Source organism: Adiantum capillus-veneris, chromosome 6 (genome assembly GCF_014529385.1).
Source record: "Adiantum capillus-veneris isolate H3 chromosome 6, ASM1452938v2, whole genome shotgun sequence".
In the NCBI taxonomy this organism is placed as follows: domain Eukaryota; kingdom Viridiplantae; phylum Streptophyta; class Polypodiopsida; order Polypodiales; family Pteridaceae; genus Adiantum; species Adiantum capillus-veneris.
The window spans coordinates 137,880,716-137,902,335 of NC_140936.1; the positions used below are offsets into that span (position 1 = coordinate 137,880,716).

The following is a 21,620-nucleotide window of genomic DNA, read 5'->3' on the forward strand; positions in this document are numbered from 1 at the left end:
CTCTCCCGATCCCTCCTCCATGCTTAAAAATCATTCTTCCCCTCCAACTCACTCTTATGAGGTAATGCTTTCGTATTCCCTTATGTCATCTCCTTGTTCTTCCAACACTGTTGGCATTAGGGTTGCAGGAAGACACACACAACTTGGAGAAGACGAAGGAAGCTCAAGGCACAAAACAGAGAGTGTTTTACTTAGTGTGCAATGGAAACATAGATAGCCCTAGAATGATGGGCATATATACAATAATGCACGGGGAAAAAACCTCCAAGTGAGAGAAAAAAATGTTGCGACATTCCTAATTGTGTTCACACACATCACTTCACGTGTATATAATAATAAATCCCCCCTGGAGTGATGCGGTGAATGAGAGATGGCACATAGAGTAAAGGGAAGTGCCATGCCTTGAGGACATGATTAGTCCACAAAGGGGAGTAAGCCCAAAGATTTGCGGAAAGCTTCGAACTTCTCACGAGACAATGCCTTTGTAAAAAGATTTGTAAGGTTGTCGTGTGTTGGCATATAAGCCAAGTCTATCTCTCCTGCTGAGCGCCTCTCCTTGACATAGTGGTAATGCACCTCAATATGATTTGTGCGAGCATAAGAAATTGGGTTTCTCGCAAGTGCCAATGCATTGTGACTGTCAGTGTAGATAGTGTTGGCAGTGTCTTGGGCAACACCCAAATCAGCCATAAGGCATCTGAGCCATACACAGTCAACCGTAGCGCTGTGCCAATGCGCTGTGACTGTCAGTGTAGATAGTGTTGGCAGTGTCTTGGGCAACACCCAAATCAACCATAAGGCATCTGAGCCATACACAGTCAACCGTAGCGCTGTGACTATCAGTGTAGATAGTGTTGGCAGTGTCTTGGGCAACACCCAAATCAACCATAAGGCATCTGAGCCATACACAGTCAACCGTAGCTGTGAAGACTGCCTGGTACTCAGCCTCACAATTGGAAGTGGCCACAATAGGTAGCTTCTTGCTCAACCATGATATGCATGAGCTGCCAAGCATGAAACAAAAACTACTTGTGGATACTCGTGTGTCAAAACAACCAGCCCAATCTGAGTCTTAAAAAACATGTAAATCTGGCTGTAATGATCCCCCCTTGGGATAAAACAAGCCAAGATGTAAAGTGCCACTCAAGTAGCGAAAAATACTCTTGGCAGCCTGTCAATGCTTAGACCCTGGGCTATGCATGAATCTGCTAACATGTGAGACTGCAAACTGAATATGCGACCTCGTGTTGCATACATAAATGAGGCATCCAACGGCAGTTTGGTAAAGAGTGACATCTACAGGATCACCAGCATCATGAAGACTCAATTTCAAACTTGTTTCCATGGGAGTGGCAATAGGTTTGCAATCCTCAAGTCCAAACTTACATAGTAATGTCTCTATGTAACTTTTCTGACACAAGGCAATACCACTATCACACTACTTAAATTGTATACCCACGTAATGATGCAACAACCCCAAATCTTTCATCTTGAAAGTAGCATTCAAATCAGCCTTAAATTTAGCAATATGTCTCTCATTTGGTCCAAGGATTAGGAAATCATCCATAGAAAGAACCACAATGAGAAGTGCATCACTCTCACGCTTTACATACAATGTGCTTTCAATTGGACTATTACAAAAGCCTTGTTTGACCAAATGAGTGTCAGCCTTCTCATACCAAGAACGAGGAGATTGCTTCAACCCATACAAAGCTTTATTACATTTACACACTTTATCCTCTTGTCCTTTCTTGACAAAACTGCGAGGCTACGTTACATAAACTTCCTCAAATATGTCACCATTCAAGAAAGCAATAACAATGTCTGATTGATGTACACCCCAACCAAAATGAGCTACCAATGCACATAGAAAATGCACAGTAGCCATATGACAAGTGGGAGCACCCGGGGAGGTCACCTAATAAAAATGTAACCTATCACGTGAGTTCAACATAAGGGTATTTAAAGTTCTTGAAACTTACAGAAATATATATATAGAAGGGCATTATTTTTTCAAATTTGAAAAAAACTTACAGATTTTAAAAGAAAAGGGTACATTATATTCCTAACAAAATTCACGAATAAGGGGTTTTACAAACATGTCTTGAACGCACGTGATATGGTAGTTTTACACATAGTGAACCCCCCTGAGTGGGAGCAAAAGTCTCTTCATAATCTATTCCTTTCTGCTGTGCATAAACCTTTGCAACAAGTCGAGCCTTATAGAGATCAATCTCACCATCCGGCTTGCGTTTCAACTTGTAAACCCACTTTGTACCAGTGGTCTTTTTTCCAGGAGGCAAATCACATAAAGTCCATCTGTCATTTTCTATAAGTGCATCATATTCTGATTGCATGGCAGCCATCCAATTTTTTGAATTTTATGCTTTATCAAAAGATAGAGGTTCCTCAACATCATGTAAGGTAGACATAGCCAAAGCATAACAATCTGATGCATAATATGCATGGTGAGAGCCTAAACGAGTGCGAGTAGACAAAGGTGCATCCAATTTATTGTCATGCAATGTATGCACCAGTCATTTTGACATACCTCTAGCTTGCTCATATTCAACACTTTTCTCATCAAGTACATCATGTACATCTGCATTAGTAATAGGCTGCTGATCTGTAACATTTTCAAAACCCCCCATAGGCTGTACATTTGCCTCATTGGAATTTACATTCAAACTTTCACCACTAAAAAGAGGCAACAAAGTGTCATATCTCTAGTACATGACAACAAGGGCTGAACAAAATCTTCCACAAACACAACGTCCCGTGAAACCAGAATACGCTTTGTTTGTGGATGATACAACCTGTAACCTTTGCTTTCAGCACTATAACCAACAAATATACATTTGATAGCCTTATCATCCAGTTTTATGCATTGTGTTTGTGGCACCAAAGCATATACCAAATAGCCAAAAACACGCATGTGCTCAATAGAAGGCTTTCTATCATGCCATGCTTCATATGGAGTAATAGATTGCAAAGCTTTCATAGGACACCTATTAAGTACATAAGTGGCACACATGATGGCCTCAAGCCAAACCGAATGCAGTAAAGCTTGACTTTTGACCATACATCATGACATTTTTGTAAGTGACCTATTTTTCCTCTCGGCAACACCATTTTGCTGAGGCGTATAAGGCACTCTACATTGGTGATTTATCCCATGACTAGCCAAAAATGCATTAAATTCATGAGACATATACTCCCCCCTTGATCAAAATAGAGGGTGCCCATAGTACATTTTGAGACATTTTTAGCCATAGCCAGAAATTGTTTGGAGCACATCAACACTTCGGACTTTGCCTTAAGCGAAAACACCCATGCATGCCTAGAGTAATCATCAATAAAAGTCATGAAGTAAAGGTAATTGCCCAAGGATGGAGTTTGCATGGGCCCACAAGCATCACTATGCACAAGCTGCAACCTGCATGTGGCCCTAATTGAACCATCCTTTGGAAACTTAGAATGCTGCATCTTACCCAAAATACAGCCTTCACAAACATGTTTGACAGGTGCTTCAAGAGACGGCAAAGAAGCAACTATATCAGATTTCTGTAAACGCAGCAAACAAGCAAAATTCAGATGACCAAATTGTGCATGCCTAAGTTTTGCATCTGAAATAGCCTTTGAATCCACAACTGCATTTGAAAAATTCTACCCACACTTGTCATACAAAGTGAGCTTATACAGCCCATGGCATAAAATCCCAGATGCAACAATTTCATCACCAAAGTTGAGATCATGTACTATACATTTGTCATCCACAAATTTTGTTGGGGTATAAAGCCCAATGTGGTCGCCCAGGTAAGTGGGCGGGCCGCCAGGTATGTACACATATTCTTTTGTAAAAACCTAATAAGAAATCACTATGCTCTACACATTACAGTAGAGCGAGTTCACCATATCGTCGTGCTCTTCTTCTCGCACTCTCTCTCGCGTCCCACTTCCTCCTTCAACTGGTATCAGAGCTCAGATCGAGGCTCGGGGCAGCACTGCAAGAAGCTAGAGTCACCAGCTCAGATTGGAGTGAAATTCGACAGGCAAAGACACGGCCCCAAATCTCGTGGGCAAGCCCAAAGGGCTTGGTGTTGTCAGAATTTCATTCTGAGGTCATCTTGGCCACCATTCGGCTTCGACAAAGGTCTGCGCAGGCCATTTTCGACTACGTGGTTTCGACGGGTGCATATCTGACTCTGCAAATTTGGGGTTTTTGGCCTACGACTGCAGGTGCTGAGGATATCGACACTCCCAGAGTTTTGATTTGTGGCTGTCTACACATCGAAGGACGGCTCACAGTTCTTGGAGGCGTGTCACATACGACACGGGCGCATCTACACAAAGACTGTAGGCGACATCCACTAGTTCATCAGGTAGCTTGTGTTTGCTGCTTGATATTCCAGATTTCATCCTGACATTGCAGGTACTTCGACATGGGATGTATTGTCAGAGATGATGTATGTTTGTTGAGGGTTTGCTGGCTGTGAGTCACGCAGCAAACAACCGCCGCAGCGGTTACAGCATATAGTGGGAAATTTGTGGATGTATGACTTTGTGGGAAGTCTATGTACTGTCAGATTTACTGCAGCCTTTGTTGAGGGTCGAGTGAGGTTTTATTGAGCTGGGGGATTCTCGAATGTTGAGATCCTTTCGGTGATACAGGTCTTGGAGCGATCCCTCGAGCACCCTTAGATAGGCAGCTAGGATGTATTGACTGTGAGTTAGACAGTTGGGATTGCATCTTTGCTTTACTGCTGTTGAGGCATTGTCACAGTCTATGCTTACAGGACAGTGAGAGACAGTACAGGTGCAGGACAGGTTTACCCGCAGCTTACAGTGTCAGAGAGACAGTGGTTTTTTCAGCTGTTTTTTGGTCTGTTTTTAGTACACCAGAGCCATTTTACAAAGGAGACTCTGCCGAAATTTATGCAGAATCTGAAGCTGTCTTGGTTCATTTGACAGGTTGATATTGGTTCAGAGGTTAGTTTACAAGGGAAACTCAGTCGAATTTTTCCCAGGAAAGTAAACTACTGTGAAGCGTAGCTATGGCTGGATCACAGGACACTGCTCTTTACAATATCAAGAAGCTGGATGGAACCAATTTCCCATTGTGGAAGAAGCAGATTTGGCATGTGTTCGTACAAAAGAAGCAGATAAAACCTATAAAGCTCAAGGGGATAAAACCAGAAGATATGGACGAAGATGAATGGAGCGAAATGGATGAATTGGCACTTTCTACCATTATGCTGACTTTGGCAGAAAGCGTTTACTTCAATGTAGCAGACGAGATGTTGGCTTATCAAGCATGGTTAAAGCTGAGTGATCTTTATGAGAAGTAGATTGCAGCTTCACAGGTATACTGGCTTAAGAAGCTTGTTGACTTGAAGATGAAAGAAGGGACACCTATGTCCAATCATCTGAATGAATTCAACACAATCTATAGTCAGTTGTCAGCTCAAGGTGTCAAGTTTGATGAACCTGTTAGAGCTATGTTCCTGTTGATCACATTGCCGAAAAGTTGGGACACTTTTCACACAGCTTTGAGTAATTCTGCACCTCCAGATGGTTTGAACATAGCAGGTGTAGAAGGAAGTCTGCTTACTGAAGAAACCAATAGAAAGACAATGGACAAAGGCAAAGGAACAGCCTTAGTTGTCAGGGGAAGGACCAAAGAAAAGTACAAAGGTGGAAAGAGGAATCAGTCTCGTAGCAAGTCCCGCAGTGCTAAAGGCAAGAGTGACATAGAATGCTACCATTGTGGCAAGAAGGGTCACATGAAAAGAGACTGCAGAGAATGGAAAGCAGAAAAAGGCAAAGAGAAAGCTGAAGACCATGGTGAGAAGAACAAGTCCTCAGTGAAGATTCAAGAAATAAATGTGACAAACACTGTTGCAGAGGATGACAGTCTAGTGTCAGGAGACATCTACTTCTTGAAGAATACAATTGACTCAGCTCTTTTTACAGCATCTGATGGAAATGCACTGAGTGACTGGATTATAGACTCAGGGGCATCACTTCATGTGTCTCCAAACAAGGAGTGGTTTACCTCTTATGTGACCACTAAAGATCATGTTCGGCTAGGCAATGGGCAGACATGTGAGATCTTAGGTGTTGGAGATGTTCAATTGAAGTTTCAGAATGGCTCTTCTTTCACGCTGAAGAATGTGAGACATGTTCCCGCAATTACAGAGAGCTTGATCAGCACAGGTTTACTTGATGATGCTGGCTACGTCACCACTTTTGTACAGAACATGTGGAAGATATCCAAGGGTTCTATGACAGTAGCACATGGAGTAAAGTCTGGAGGACTTTACATGATTTATGTATCAAATGTCTCTAAAAATGTAATCAATGTAACCGAGCAGCCGAACGTTTCTTTGTGGCATAGCCGGTTAGGACATATGTCTAAGAAGGGAATGGAAATCTTGTCTCGTTCTGGTTATTTGCCTGGCTTTTCATTTAATGATTTTGAATTCTGTGAACATTGTCTGTATGGTAAGCACACACAGCAGCCACATAAGCATAGAAGCAGTAAAAGAGATACACAGTTGGCACTTGTTCATAGTGGTTTGTGTGGACCTATGCCTAACCTATCTCTAGGGGGAGCTTCTTACTTTATGACATTTATAGATGATTACTCGAGGAAAGTATGGGTTTACTTTCTCAAGCACAAGGATGAAGCGTTTAGTGTTTTCAAAATGTTTGTGACACTTGTGGAGAATCAGAGTGGCAAGAAACTTAAATGCTTACGCACTGACAATGGTGGAGAGTATGTTTCAAAGGCCTTTCAGGACTTTTGTGAGTCAAAAGGTATAAAACGTGAACTTACTGCTCCTTACAATCCTCCTCAAAATGGTGTTGCTGAGAGGATGAATAGGACCATACAAGAGAAGGTCAGAAGTATGTTGTCTAATGCACAGCTGCCAAATGGGTTTTGGGCTGAAGCTGTATCAACAGCTGTTCATCTTGTAAATAGATCTCCTAGCAAGGTTTTGGAGAAGGATTCAGTGCCAGAGATGGTATGGTCAGGCAAAATGCCCTCATACAAGTATCTCAGAGTCTTTGGCTGTGAGGCATATACTCACGTTCCAAAGGAATTTAGTAACAAACTTGAGCCAAAGAGTAGAAAGTGCATCTTTCGAGGCTATGGTAATTCTGGTGAGATGGGGTACAGACTTTGGGATCCCGAATCCAGAAAGGTTGTCTGCAGCAATGATGTTCACTTTAATGAATCCAAATATCATTCTAAACCAGAGAGGGTTGAGGAGATTAGAAGAGTTGTCTTCCAAGAAGATGGACCTGCACATGCAAGACAAAATGTCAGGGCTCAAGAGGAGCAAGGACAGGATAGAGTGGAACCACAGGTTGTGGCTGAGCCTGAGCCACCTATTGTGCGTAGATCTGCATGTGTCACGCGACCTCCTGATAGGTTTGTTCCATCTATGAACTGTGTCATGTTGACTGATTGCAATGAGCCTTCATGTTACAAGGAAGCAGTGCAAATGAAGGACTTCGGGAATTGGCAATTGGCCATGCAGTCAGAGATGACAGCTCTGCATAAAAACAAGACATGGAAGCTAGTTAAATTACCACAGGGCAAAAAGACTCTACCTTGTAAATGGGTTTACAGGTATAAGATCACCGCTCATGATAGTCAGCCAAAGTACAAAGCAAGGCTTGTTGCCAAGGGCTTTAAGCAAGAACAAGGCATTGACTTTGATGAAGTCTTCTCTCCGGTGGTCAAGATGACTACATTGAGATGCTTTCTTGCATTGGTTGCCATATTAGATTTGGTGTTGCACCAAATGGATGTCAAGACAACGTTCTTGCATGGTGATTTAGATGTGGAAATTTACATGCAGCAGCCAGAAGGGTTTGTTGAGAAAGGCAAGGAAGATTGGGTATGCCAGTTGTTAAAGAGTCTTTATGGCTTAAAACAATCACTGAGGGCATGGTACCATAAATTCCACAAGTTTATGCTTTCTCAAGGCTACAAACGTAGTGAGTTCGATCACTGTCTATATACAAAGAAGGCTAAGGATGGTAGTTGGCTGATCCTTATTTTGTATGTGGATGACATGTTGATTGCTGGCAAGCACTTGGAAGAAATTTCAGCTTTGAAGTCAAAGATGGCAAAATCATTTGACATGAAAGACATGGGTGAGGCAAGTCATATACTTGGTATGCGCATTGAGAGAGACAGATCAAAGAAGTTGATTTGGTTATCTCAAACAGAGTATATTGACAAGGTTTTGCAACGTTTCAATATGGAGAAGGGAAAGGCACTGAGTGTTCCATTGCCACCATATGTGAAACTTAGCAAACAAGATTGTCCTGTGTCTGAGGAAGAACAGGCTGAAATGGATAAGATTCCATATGCGTCTGCAGTGGGTAGTTTGATGTATGCAATGATTGCTACTCGCCCAGACATTGCATTTGCAGTGGGAGTAGTAAGTCGATACATGTCAAACCCAAGCAAGAAACATTGGGAGGCAATGAAAGGAATATTGAGATACCTGAAAGCTACAAAGAGTATGCGTATATGCTATGGGAGTCAGGAGCTAAGTGTAAAGGGTTTTACAGACTCAGATTATGCAGGTGACTTACACAACCGAAGGTCTACGTCAGGGTATGTCTTTACATTGGCTGGTGGAGCAGTATCATGGCATTCTAGATTACAAGATTGTGTTACTCAGTCTACTACAGAGGCCGAATATGTTGCAGCATCAGAGGCATGCAAAGAATCAATTTGTCTTAATCGACTAGTAATAGATTTGGGAATCAAAGAAGAGATGCCTGTGTTATATTGTGATAGTCAAAGTGCTATACAATTGGCTCGCAATCCAGTTTATCACTCAAAGACAAATCATGTGGAGGTGAAGTATCATTTCATCAGGGAAATGCTCGAGGATAAGCAACTTCAGCTTGTCAAAGTTCACACCACAGAAAATCCTGCTGATCTACTTACAAAAGGACTTCCCTCAGAGAGCTTTGCGCATTTTCGCAAGCAGTTAGGTGTAGGGTAGTACATCACTTCTCTACATCTCTTGTATATTAGCTTGTATAGTAGCTTCTCTCACACTTAAAGTACCACATTGGACTTTAAGTGGGAGGTTGTTGGGGTATAAAGCCCAATGTGGTCGCCCAGGTAAGTGGACAGGCCGCCAGGTATGTACACATATTCTTTTGTAAAAACCTAATAAGAACTCACTATGCTCTACACATTACAGTAGAGCGAGTTCACCATATCGTCGTGCTCTTCTTCTCGCACTCTCTCTCGCGTCGCACTTCCGCTCGTACTGCTTCAAATTTGACTACAAGACCAAGTCTAGCAAGTGCAGATACAGACAAAAGATTATTCCTTATCCTAGGTACGTAAAGTGCATCAACAAGTGTGAAAGAACTACCATTTATAGTAGTAAGCACAATCTTTTCAACTCCTTGAACCGGATAAGAGGCATTGTTGGCACAAGTAACTGAATTCCCATGAGGGATAGACTTAAGAGAGGTGAATAAATCACGATGTGAGGTAATGTGCTTTGTAGCACCACTGTCAAAATACCACACATGTGAATCTACAACAATTGACATGCATGCATCATGGACAACAGGATTATAGGTACACTTTGTACTAAAAGCATATCTGCATCAACATCGGCATCACAACCTCCTTTCACAGAAGACTCAAGAATAGCAGCATTTGCAGTGGAACCACCCTCTTTGTTCTTTGCCTCTTTGGCCTTCAACTTAAGACACTACTTGATCAAGTGATCATTAGCTTTACAATAATGACAGCGCATCTTCTTGTTGCCCTTATCACCAAAATTTCCAGACGAATTGCTGCCAGCAGAAGCATTAGGAACATGTCATTTTCCACTCGCAGAAGAACCATGAGAAGTGGATGCATTACTATTACCACCTTTTTTTGAGCAACAATAAAAGCCTGTTCAATTGCACTCTGTCTAGTTTGGTGTTTTTTGGAAAGCGGATCTTGCAATAGCAGTGTGCACAATGCATCAAGCTTGACAACTTCAGGATTTCCTTGGCTCATAAGTCTCCAGGTACTAGCAAAAGTCTGGTATGAATCTGGCAAGGCATCAAGAAGAGTCTGCACAATAGAACTGTCTGAAATGACTTTCACCTGCATAAATAAATTTCTCATTCATATCCTTGACACCAGCAAGGAAAGTGTCCATATCATCTTCCTCATGCATAATATCCCAAGCCTGTTTTGCAAATTTTGCTGAACGAATGTGAGGAGTAATAGTACGCTTCATAGACAACATAATCAATGCACGAGCCTGCGCATCTTTTACATCCTTGTTCTATCGTAGGCAAAACAACTCTAACAGCAACAATCCTTGCAGACTTCGTTGAACGAATGTGAGACGTAATAGTGTGCTTCACAGACAACGCAATTAATGCATGAGCTTGCACATCTTTTACATCCTTGTTCTACCGTAGGCAAAACAACTCTAACAGCAGCAATCCTTGCAGCAAGACCTGCAACATCCTCAACATCGCCTACATCCTCGAAACCAGGACGTACATCAATACCCTACACAATATTCTAGACATCCTTTGACACAAGAACATGTTGCATCATGTAAGCCCACATAGGGAAATTTCCCCCATCTAATCCATCCTCAGCAGCAAACATCTTGAACACATCTGTGTTGTTGTCGAGCATGGCAAACACCTACACCTCATGTGAAAATTACCCGAAAAGAGGAGAGACAAAGTGGGAACAACATGTGCTATATAGCACAAAATTTAGGAGACTATAAGGGACCTATTATGAAGAAAATGGCACTGACAGAAATTTTTCACAAAATGACAAAATAGCCTGTGTAGTATTGTCTATAGTGGAAACGGAGGCCGAAATGAGCCCAAATAAAAAATCTAAGCAGACTAAGCTCTTTGAGCTTACCCGAAATTTTTGTTGACCTATGAACGCTGGCCAAATCTCATAGAAATCAAAGAAAGTAAGTAGGCGTGTGCTAGAGCTGATGGCGACTAACTGATGGAGACTAAGCCCGGGAGGACGCAACCTACTCTGATACCATTTGCAAGAAAACACACATAGCTTGGAGAAGATGAAGGAAGCTCAAGGCACACAACAGAGAGTGTTTTACTTAGTGTGCAATGGAAAGATAGATAGCTTTAGAACGATGGGCGTATATACAATGCATGGGGGGAAAAACCTCCTAGTGAGGGAAAAGTGCCCTGGCGGTCCTAAGTGTGTTCACACACATCACTACCACATGCATATGATAACAAGCCCACTGAAGCTAGCTAGCCTCTTCATACACCTCCTGAAGTATTTGCCTAATACTTGTTTTCATTATGGCACCTATATACAATTTGTTCACAATTGTCTTGCTAAGTAGTCAAGGTGTGCCCACTGTAATGGAAATGGAATATATTTATTTAGTGCAACTGAATACTGGCAAAATGATAAGTGATCAATGGACTATGCAAAAGTCAACAAATTTATGAATATTTTAAAGTGCTCATTATGAGCTATGGACACTTTATGTTTGGGCGGATAGTTTGTATTATTGTGAACATTCAAGAAATCTATCAATAAATATGTGCAAGAGAAAAATGCTCACTCTTGCACAAGGGGAGATTGCATGCAGTGCTCGTGTCTTTCTTATCCTCACTCGCCTGTCCTCTCTTACCGTGCTTGTGTAGCATTTTGCTCTAGGAGGTGAACTCTCACGTGCTCTTCCCCTCTCCTTCTTGCTCTCTATCTCTCTTGTGTCGGTCTTTCTATAGATTCGGTGTGTACAAGGTTGTTCAGGTATGCGGATCTGTTGATTTTATTGTTGATCGCGTGCTATTTGTGTATTTTGTAGGCCCTATGCATTGGAAATGTATTTATCTGTTACATTTGATAGGTGACAAAAGCATACGCGATCAATGGACTATGCGAAAGAATAGCACATTTATGAATATTTTATTATTAAAGTGCTCGTATTTGTTCGGACAGACAATCATATTCATTTTGAGCATTCAAAAAATCTATAAATAAATACGTGAAAGAGGAAAATGCTCACTCTTATGCTACAATTGGACATTGAAAACCTTTGTATATGGAATCCTACTTTAACATATTTGAATAGTTGGTCATTGATCATTATATGTTTTTGTTTTCTTAAGCTTAGTTAACCTTGTAGATTAGCTTTGTGCTTTGATTATCACTCTTATGCCTCTTTACCAAGTATAAGGTTATGTCTTTGCAACGTCATATTTAATCATATTCTCAGAATTAAGTATTAGTTTTTCATTTGGAGTTATTGATTGGTCTAGTACCGCTTTAACACAAAACTCGTATCCACTGACAGTATCAGCTTTTACAAACCATTATGTAGATTTATATAGCACCTTCATTATCCGTTTGTTTGTACTCAAATTTGCCTGCTTTCATTCTCTTTTATTGGCAAACAACCCCAACTTTGCGTCAATTTTATTATTAAAGGATGTTAAAATGTTAATGTGCTTTGTGTATGGTTAAATCGTTGTTGAATCTAACAAGAAAATATCTTTAGTGCTTTGTCTTTGAGAAACATTTTTGTACATAAAGCTAAGTACACTACTATCATGTAAGAGAACCTCCAAATATGAAATTTCTCAATGCAATTCGATAATATACATATAGAGTGTGAGAATGCGGTGCGTAGAGAGAGAGAGAGAGAGAGAGAGAGAGAGAGAGAGAGAGAGAGAGAGAGAGAGAGAGAGAGAGAGAGAGAACATAGGATGTGGGTGGAGCAACTGACCATGATCTGTAAGAGAGAGCCTCTTATTCTTCTATATAGTCTTTAAAGAATAAGGTGTGTACAAGTGATGGGCGGTCGGACCCCTTTGGCATGTCCAACCAGGGTAAGAGGCACACCGCCTTTACCCCAACAATCTCCCACTCAAAGACAAATGGCTTATAAGTGGTACTACCATAGGACCGGCCTAGTAATATATACAAGAGGTATAGGGAGGAAGCTTGTCTCCACCTTGCCCACTAGCTCTCTCGAAGTCGATGCATGCCAAGTGACATATAGGCTCTAGCGATGTGTGAAAGCATAAATCCTTGCTAGAATCAACATGCATACCCGGTAGGTATCCTATAATGACATGCATTGCTCCATGATGCATCATATTAGTGTCAATCATTGCACAATTGACAATCCCAACTGCAAATGCCCCCACTGTAGCTGCTATGTCGGGTCTCAACACTAAGAGGTCGTACATGAGAGTCTCAAAGGTTGATGATAAATGCATAATCCCTACCAGTATATCCGTGCCAATCGCACCAACGCCATGCGTAGTGACCTCTATCAATCTATCCGCAATAGGTATCTCAACCCTCACTACATCACCACTAAAGCTAGTTGTGTATGGATGCGTTAATTTTGACTCCAAGGTAGTCGTCACCGGAGTCGTCACTCCCTCATCGTCCATAGGGATTGTATCCACATGTCCTTGCATCAACATATCAGCCTATAACATGAGCATATAAAAGAACTCCATATTGGTCATCTCCATGGTAGGAGGAATCTCTATCCTAAGAGGATTAATCTATTGTCTCTTGCTAGAGCATAGTCGCTCTAACTTTGCATCTATAGACATGTCGTGCACAACACTATGGAGCTCATCCACAAAAAATATGTCTCTAGACTCTCGCTGACATGATGCTGACTTGCACCTCAAGTACATACAAAGGGTAGACCCCGGGGGTAGACCAAGTCAATATTGGCTCCTCTTGCAATGACTAGAGAACCACAATGCATGTGGAAAAACTACTCTCTAAGTAGTACTTGACATCCACAATCTACTAGCTGTCTCATTAAGGTCAGGTAAAATGAAAAATGTATCAATAGTCCTACTCTGCCTTGTGAAGCCTCATAAAATCGTAGAAGGCTAAAGGTATCTCAAATTAATGGTTGCAAGAGCTATGTTTGCAAAAACTATGTATGCCACATCTGGTTTGTAGACCATGGTTTTGTGTATCCCATCTCCACACCCCCTTTGTCATCTTGGCTACTAAATTTGTAGGAATATACGCTTATCTAGTTTGCAAGGGCTTTTGCTGTTTGTGGTCCTATCCACCAGATCCTGTTGGTTCACAAGTGTAAATCAATCCTATAAATCCTCTCTCCCATCAACCCGAGCTCAATTGCAATTTTTTTGTTTATAGTAATATAATTTCTTTGTGCTACGTAGAAACATAAAACTAATAAAGATGGGAAGATGAGTAAGGTTTAGAAGAAAATCTACCCCCCCCCCCCCCCCCCCCCCCCCCAACACACACACACACACACCCGTGCGATTGACCACGTGTCAATACCTCTTGAGTTTGGCACTTCAAGCGGGTGCTCCCTGCACGAGAGAGAGAGAGAGAGAGAGAGAGGCGTCGCCGCTCGAGGCAACACCTCTATACTAGTATTCATAACTTTGTGTGAGAGGCTTTTTATCTTGTGCTTTTTTGTATATGTTGAAACAAAGTAGGGGCTTGTGAACAATGTTTTGAAATGGTGTGAATATTTTTACATACGTACAAATTGGTGTGAGAGGTTTTTTATTTTGTTCTATTTTGCTTAGGTTGCAGAAACAATGTGAACAATGTTTCTGATTTTTGAAAAAACAGAAAAATACGTTGGAAAAATAGAACAAAAAAGAATATGTTATTGCACAGGCTCTTGTGAACAATGTTTCTGATACTTCTGAATGTTGCGAGCATTGATGTTGAGTGTTAAGGAGCTCGTGGTTTGCAACTTGCTATAAATTGCTAATAGTAATAGCGGAGAGCCGCCCGGCCTCGTCCAGCTTGTTGCCGTGCGATCCTGTAATGAAGTGTAAAGAGCGCGCACGCCCTGTGGTGTGCGTGCCCACGCTCTTACTTCTACTCCTTTCAATGGGGTAATGGTGATGGGACATGCGCACCTTCGGGGAATGCACCGGCTCTACAGTACTCCTTTTTATATTTCAGCCTCTATATAAAGTATTACCGGTGCCCAAAAGTGGAACCACAACTAAAATAATGCTTGGTTCGTGAGAACATCCGACAGTAGCAAAATTGGAAAATTCCGCCGTAAACACTTTTATTTTTTATTTTATAAAATATAAGGGGTACACAGTTTAGAAAAAAGATGATTGGCTTCTGGAAAGGACGAGAGAGGGCGTGCCGCGTGCCGCGTGTAGGGAAAGGGGGACGAGGCAAAGCTATTGATGACGTCGACTGTCCAACAGCAACGTGGGCGTGGCTGGCAGCGCAAAGCTGCTGCCTTTTCCGCACAGAAGGTCCTTCTTCACTCCTTCTTCTCCCACGCCGCTGTTTTATTAAATCACGTCTACCAACTGCCCATGATCCCTGTGACCATAACACAGTCTCTCTCTCTCTCTCTCTCTCTCTCTAAATTAGGTTTGTGCGCTAGTCTATATATTATCGTTCCAGTACCAAAGTGCTAGCAGTACAGTGCTTTCCCTAGAACGAACTCCCTTCTTTTGGCTCCAAGCTCGCTGACTCAAGATCCCTAGCCTTTCCCCTCTCTCTAGTCCCTCTCCTTCTCTCTAGCGATCTCTGATCTTCTGCATTTCATTACCATACCAGGACAGTGAGCTCTCCAATATCCATGGGTCGTCGCAGTGCCATGAACATGAAGATGGTCTTGCCCACTGTGTCCTGGGTAGCGGTCATGCGACTCCTCAAGAAGGGGCCTTCAGGTATCCTGGGCATCGACGCCGCTACCAAGGCCTTGCTTGGCTGCAGCGCTCTGCCCAACACACCCTCACTGAGGTATACAGATCATGCTTATTCGCCTGAGATTGGCGGACATCCGGGCGCCCGGCGGCCAAAAGTGGCGCCTGGGGCGGCGCTGCTGAGCTGCGCTTCTCGGCCCCACACCGACTCCTTCCGCATCCACCACGTGGTCAACCAGGAAGCCCTCCAACTCGTCCTGGACAACCAAGCCGATCTTGCCGACGACATTTTGTACGAATCCTTTGAGTGTGAAGAGTCCCTTAATTGCAGCTTCGACATGATTATCCGCGATGGGGATCGCCTCTTGCATGACGTGGAAGCGGCGTCAGCCAGTGTGATGAGCAGCTGCAGCAGCCGGCTAAGCAACTGCACAGCAGGGAGCTCCAGGACTGCATTCAGTGCAGCGCATACAGCATTCAGTCGCAGCAGTGTGGATTCTGAGGAGGGCAACTACAGCACGGCGTCCTCTGCAAGCTTTCAGGTGACACCAGGACGGCAATACAGCTGCTCGTCTTCAGACAGCTACAGCCAGTATAGCGCAAATCTGTCTGCAGGGCTTGATTACAGTGCAGATACAGATGGCATGAGCGAGATCAGCGCAAATTCATGCGATGAGTCTGACTGTTGCGGCCACAGGACTGCAGGGCACAGCTTTGCTGCACAGGCGGATGGCATCGCCGTAGGACAGGGTCATGCTGACAGAGCATGCGGCGAGGATGACGTGGATGCACGCCATGCACGTGACGCAGGTGCCCATAACGACGATGATGATGATGAGGATGAGCATGTCATGCATGATGATGAAGCAATGATGGATGCGGATGCAGCCATGGTAGCCGAGACATGCTACTCTGAGGACCCCCTGCTAGATTTCGAAGAGTCGATCGAAGAGCTGGTGCGGTGTCACGAGCTGATTGGACAGCACGATGAGCTGCATGCATTGTACTGCCGCTACATCCAGCTAAATCCTCCAACCCTGCACCCCACCATAGCCCTCGCCTTTTTCCAAGTTTTACAGCGTCTTGAAGCTTAATTTAAGTAAGCTGGTTAATTCCTCTTTGTAACATTATTGAGCCTAAGAGCTTTCTTGTAATGTAAAATCTGCACACACCCTTAAATTTGAATTCAATTGTAATTCTTCCATTGAGTGCAAATTCAATTAATTGTGTGGAATGAAGGCGATGCCCTCACCTAACTTAAATATGAGCCTTAACATCTCGAGCTTCTGCTCGAGAGGCACCGCATACCTAGCTAGGTACGATTGGGGGCAGGGGACCGCCGGCCCCGTGCCCCCCCCACCGGGCCGGCGGTCCCCTGCCCTCAATCGTACCCAGCTAGGTATACGGTGCCTCCCTCATAGAAGCTCGTGATGTTGAGGTAAGTCGCAATGTGGGAATTATTGTGAGAATTTGTCCAAAACTTCTTGTGCTTGGTTCTCCATCATGTGAGATTCTCTCCCTTTAGCTAATTTGTCTCACGTATGGTGGTTCATTTTTGGAAGGTCCACCAAGTGCTCACAAAATACAACCCCTGCCCACAACCCCTGCGCACACCTAAACTTAATAAGCCTGCTGCCTCAATATTCTCGGTTCTCCATCCTGCACTTGTGAGATTCTCTCCCTTTAGCTAACAATTTGTCTCACACGGTCCTTCATTTTTGAAGGTCCACCAACTTCCAAGTGCTCACAAAAATCAAATTTTCCAACCCGCATAGATTAAGTACACAATCCCAATTGATTCCATTTTAATTCTCTCGGTTTTGTATTATTGTTTAAAGGAGTTTGCCAGTACCATACTAATGTGTAAAATCTTGTCGGTTTTTGTAAAGACAAGCTTGAAACCTAGGCAACATTTTGGGATTCTAGTAAGGCAATTGGAATACTAAAGAACTAAATCAAACACACCCCAAAAGTGATGGTTTCAATTCGCAAGAAGCCTTAGAACATGTGAGAGTGGTAGCCAATCCACCAAGAATTAAGCGCTTAGTAGGCGGAAGGGTAACACTACAAGAGGTTGTGTGCTCTTGTGACGCTGTTAGCGACGGAAATACACTGGGTTTTTATAACCCCCGGCGTCGCTAAAACCGTCGCTAATAGCGTCGTTACGAGAGCGTTACTATATGCGTCGCTATATAGAGACGCTCATAGCGACGGTTATAACGACGTTTACACAAAAGTCTATAGCGACGCTCATAGCGACGCTACAGAGCCATAAATAGCGACGGTTATAGCGACGCCCGAAAGAATTTTTTTTTGGTGACAGGGCATTGAATGCCCTGCCACCCATCAACCATATTGTACTTGATTCACTTTTTAAAAAAAGTGCAAGGGTAGATAATAGACCCAAAATAGTCACCCACAAGACGCATTGTTTGCAAAATTGACAAGCGTAAAATTGACAATTGTACACATTATAGGCAAAATGAATTGATTGGCAAATGTAATAATGACAATTGTACAACATCATAGGCATAAAGAATTCATTGGCAAAATGAACTGCGGTGACAAATGTAATAATATACATGGTTCAAAAAGACGTATAAAATCTGTCTCATGATACATAAGCTATGAGAAACCCTAAACTAATGCTATCTAGCTACGGCTAAACTGACGTCGTCTAGTCAGACGTCTCATCGCGTCCAAGCGACGTATCTATCGGATTCTGCAAAAAAAGACAATAAGACAGCTTTCAGTAAGTATAAACATATAACGACATTTATAAAACAATACAAAAAATAGAAAAGAGTAAACCCTAATACTAACCATGCCGCCGCGAGAACTGAGAATGTCCATCAGGGCGTTTAAGCCCTTCCTGCCTGCGTACTTGCGCTCGTACGGTGTGGGATCACGTCCTGTCATCGACCACTGTCAAAACATACAAAGAATTCATTATGTTAGAATTAAAAAACTCATAAACCCTAAACTATCGAACATAAAGAGCAATGCGAAAACACTTACAAAATCGGCCTCAAATGATGCCCATCCACCGCTCCCCAAGTGGTGCGAGCTCCCTGCCTCTACTCGCGCTCTGGCTGCATCCTTTTGTTGCTTCCACTTGTTGGGATTCTCGCGCGCTGCTTTCTTCGCATTCTTCCAATCTTCTTTGGCCAGCCAATCTGGCCTGTTCCACCCATGCTTGATTGCTTTTTGCACTTCGGAACGCTTGTGTTTGCAGTATTCGCGCATTCGAATCTTCATCAGGTCTTCATTGAAGCGCTGATCCCGTGTTGGAACGGGAAACTCATCATGAAGTTTGCTGATGACTCTGTTTTTTAAATCACTTGGTACTTCACTCCATTTGTTTAGTATGTAGTGTCTAAACAGCTGAGAGCAAAGACCACGCATGCGCGAGATCACCTTCTTGCCGTCATCATCCATGATGATGCCGCCGCTGAAGTCGATGGAGTAAGGCAAGCCCTCTGGTCGGTGACGCGTGAACCTGGGTGTCCCGGCAGGGGTCTCTAGCGGCGTGTCGATGGGGGTACGGACGTCAGGTGTCTCCACCGGCGTCTGGGCCCCGAACCGAGGAGTGTCGAGTGGGGTGGCCCCTGGCGGAGTAGGTAGAGGTGTGTAGCTGCTAGGAACAGTCAGCCGTGCAAAACCTGGCGTAGATGGCGATGCTGTGGCTGGTGTGGGGGCAGGCAAAGAAGGGGAGGGTAAAGAGCCTCGTCGAACACGAGGCGGTGTGGAGGCATCGATGGCGGAATCCCCACAACAACCGCCACCGCCATCACTAGAGCGCCGGTGTCTAGACGAGTGTGAAGCTCGTCTCGTCGACGCCGAAGCTTCGGAGCGCGCCGAATGCTCCGAAATAGAGGGAGATGCGGATGGAGTAGGAACGCGCGATGATGCGCCAGAGCGATGACGCTCCACGTACCACTGTCTCTGCTGCGGTGACAAAGAAGAAAGAAACTCCTCATCATCCATACCTGCATTAAACACACGAATATTTAAACTTAATATTGAATGAATAGAGTAGACAATGACGCAAAGACCATTAAATACAATGATGTAATGACGCATATAAATACAATGACGCAATGAATTGAGTGATAGAAGAGGCAAGTCGAAAACTCAGAATTTTCAATCAAAAGATGTGAGCGCCATGGAAGGTACTTAGAGAGCCAGAGCTTTGACAACACGGAGCAAAATTGTTCAAATACAATATTTGTGGCTTTAAGAGATCTCTCTCTCATCCTCGCATAACTCAGCATAACTTCCTATATCTATATAGAGCTCTCCGTTTAAACACATATCCTCTGTTTCATTTTGTAGCTCCTCTGCATGCACCCCATATAGAGTAGTAGCATCTCGATGCTCGTCTGGCACCACCGCAGCGGCTTCTGATTGAGCATCTTCTCTGATCTCCTCCATTGATGCCGTTGTGATTGGCACATGGTAGCCTTCATACGTCCTTGCACTACGAGGGGCTACCTCTATGACGTACCACCAGTTTGATGTAGACTTTGTAGGATGAAATATTACCTGCCAGAGCCACATAACTTACATGAGAGCTTTCAAGCACATAACTTGTAAAAGGGGGATGTTAACTATTTACATACTTACTTGTTCACAATGCTCTGGTAGTACGAAAGTGTCTCTTAGGTCAGTCCATTTCTTAGTAGAATCCACCTCAAGAAAACCAGACTCTCCTCTACGCACAGTAGCGTTGCGACCCTCCATGATTATCTTGAACCATTGCACGTCGAACAAGTCGACAAAAAATCCTCTGTAATCGATCCTCAAAATCTCTTGCAGCGTGCCGAAGTAAGTGAGTTCCGCCACCACAGGATCTGCATCAGAGGAACGTCGTCGACTAGACTGTTCAAATTTTGCCATGATTCCACAATCTTGAGTAAAACGCTTTTTGTCGATTCGTTCCACCCTAAAATGTTGACCTTTACACCATGCTGCTGTGTATGACTTATACTACAACGAACAAAGATTATGAGTGGCCGTTCAAACGTTTAGAAATAAAGTCACTAGCATGTCGTACATTGCAAACTTACCTTGGTCGCGCAACCCCGAGAGTACTCCCACTCTTCCTCAGTCACTTCGTCACCGCATTGTTGTGCGCTTTTCAATTGGTTGTGCAACCATCTTAAGCTCATGAAGGTTGGTAGGTTCTCCAGAACCGTCGAATAGTGCATCGGTGGTCGTCTTCCCCGTCTCCACTCGATTCGTGCCCTTTGTCGCTCTTGCTTTGCATCCTCATATTGTGAAATCCACTTTTGCATCACTGGATTGTGAAGCATGCAAAATCGGTTGATTTTAGCCTCTAGATCTTCCGTCATCTTCTTCTCAACACCGAGATTGCACATGACAATCCCAGATATGCGCTCATCATCTATGGTTCGCCATAGCGTGTCCCGGGCTTTATCAAATCCGTCTAGCCACTCTCCAATGTACACTACGGACTCTCATACCAACCAACCTTCTGCCATGCTACCCTCCGGACGTGCCTTTTGACGCACATATCCCTTAAGCGTTTTCATGAAACGTTCTAAGAAGAACATCCATCTGGAATGAACTGTGCCAGCTATTTCCACCTCATCAACTATGTGAACAAGAAGATGCACCTGAATGGTTAGCATGGTAGTAGGAAAATGTTTCTCAAACATGCACACAAGCTCCGCAGCATTTAGTTTGGCGAATGGTATGGAGTCTACGTTGGTCTCCTTTTGTGAGATCCATTGCACCAGCTTTGCAAGTTTGTAGATTGTGTTACGGATGTCGAGAGACAAACATCCCTCAATGGCAACCGGTAACATAAACTGTAAAGTATGTGCAGCAATGATATTAAAGTCCACATTTTATGCAATGATATTAAAGTCCACTATGAACGTACCTGACAC

The 21,620-nt window shown here is 43.3% G+C and overlaps 1 protein-coding gene across 1 annotated transcript; it reads left to right on the forward strand.

The window, feature by feature from the left end:
- The first annotated feature begins 15,258 nt into the window (after positions 1–15,258).
- On the forward strand, positions 15,259–16,909 carry OFP15 (ovate family protein 15). Its single transcript, XM_086515458.1, has one exon. The coding sequence runs from the start codon at positions 15,639–15,641 to the stop codon at positions 16,797–16,799; it is 1,161 nt and encodes a 386-aa protein (XP_086371584.1). The 5' UTR covers positions 15,259–15,638; the 3' UTR covers positions 16,800–16,909.
- Positions 16,910–21,620: the final 4,711 nt, after the last annotated feature.

Bases quoted from the DNA above. Each gene is read 5' to 3' on its own strand.
- OFP15 (XM_086515458.1), top strand. From the start codon at position 15,639: ATGGGTCGTCGCAGTGCCATGAACATGAAGATGGTCTTGCCCACTGTG.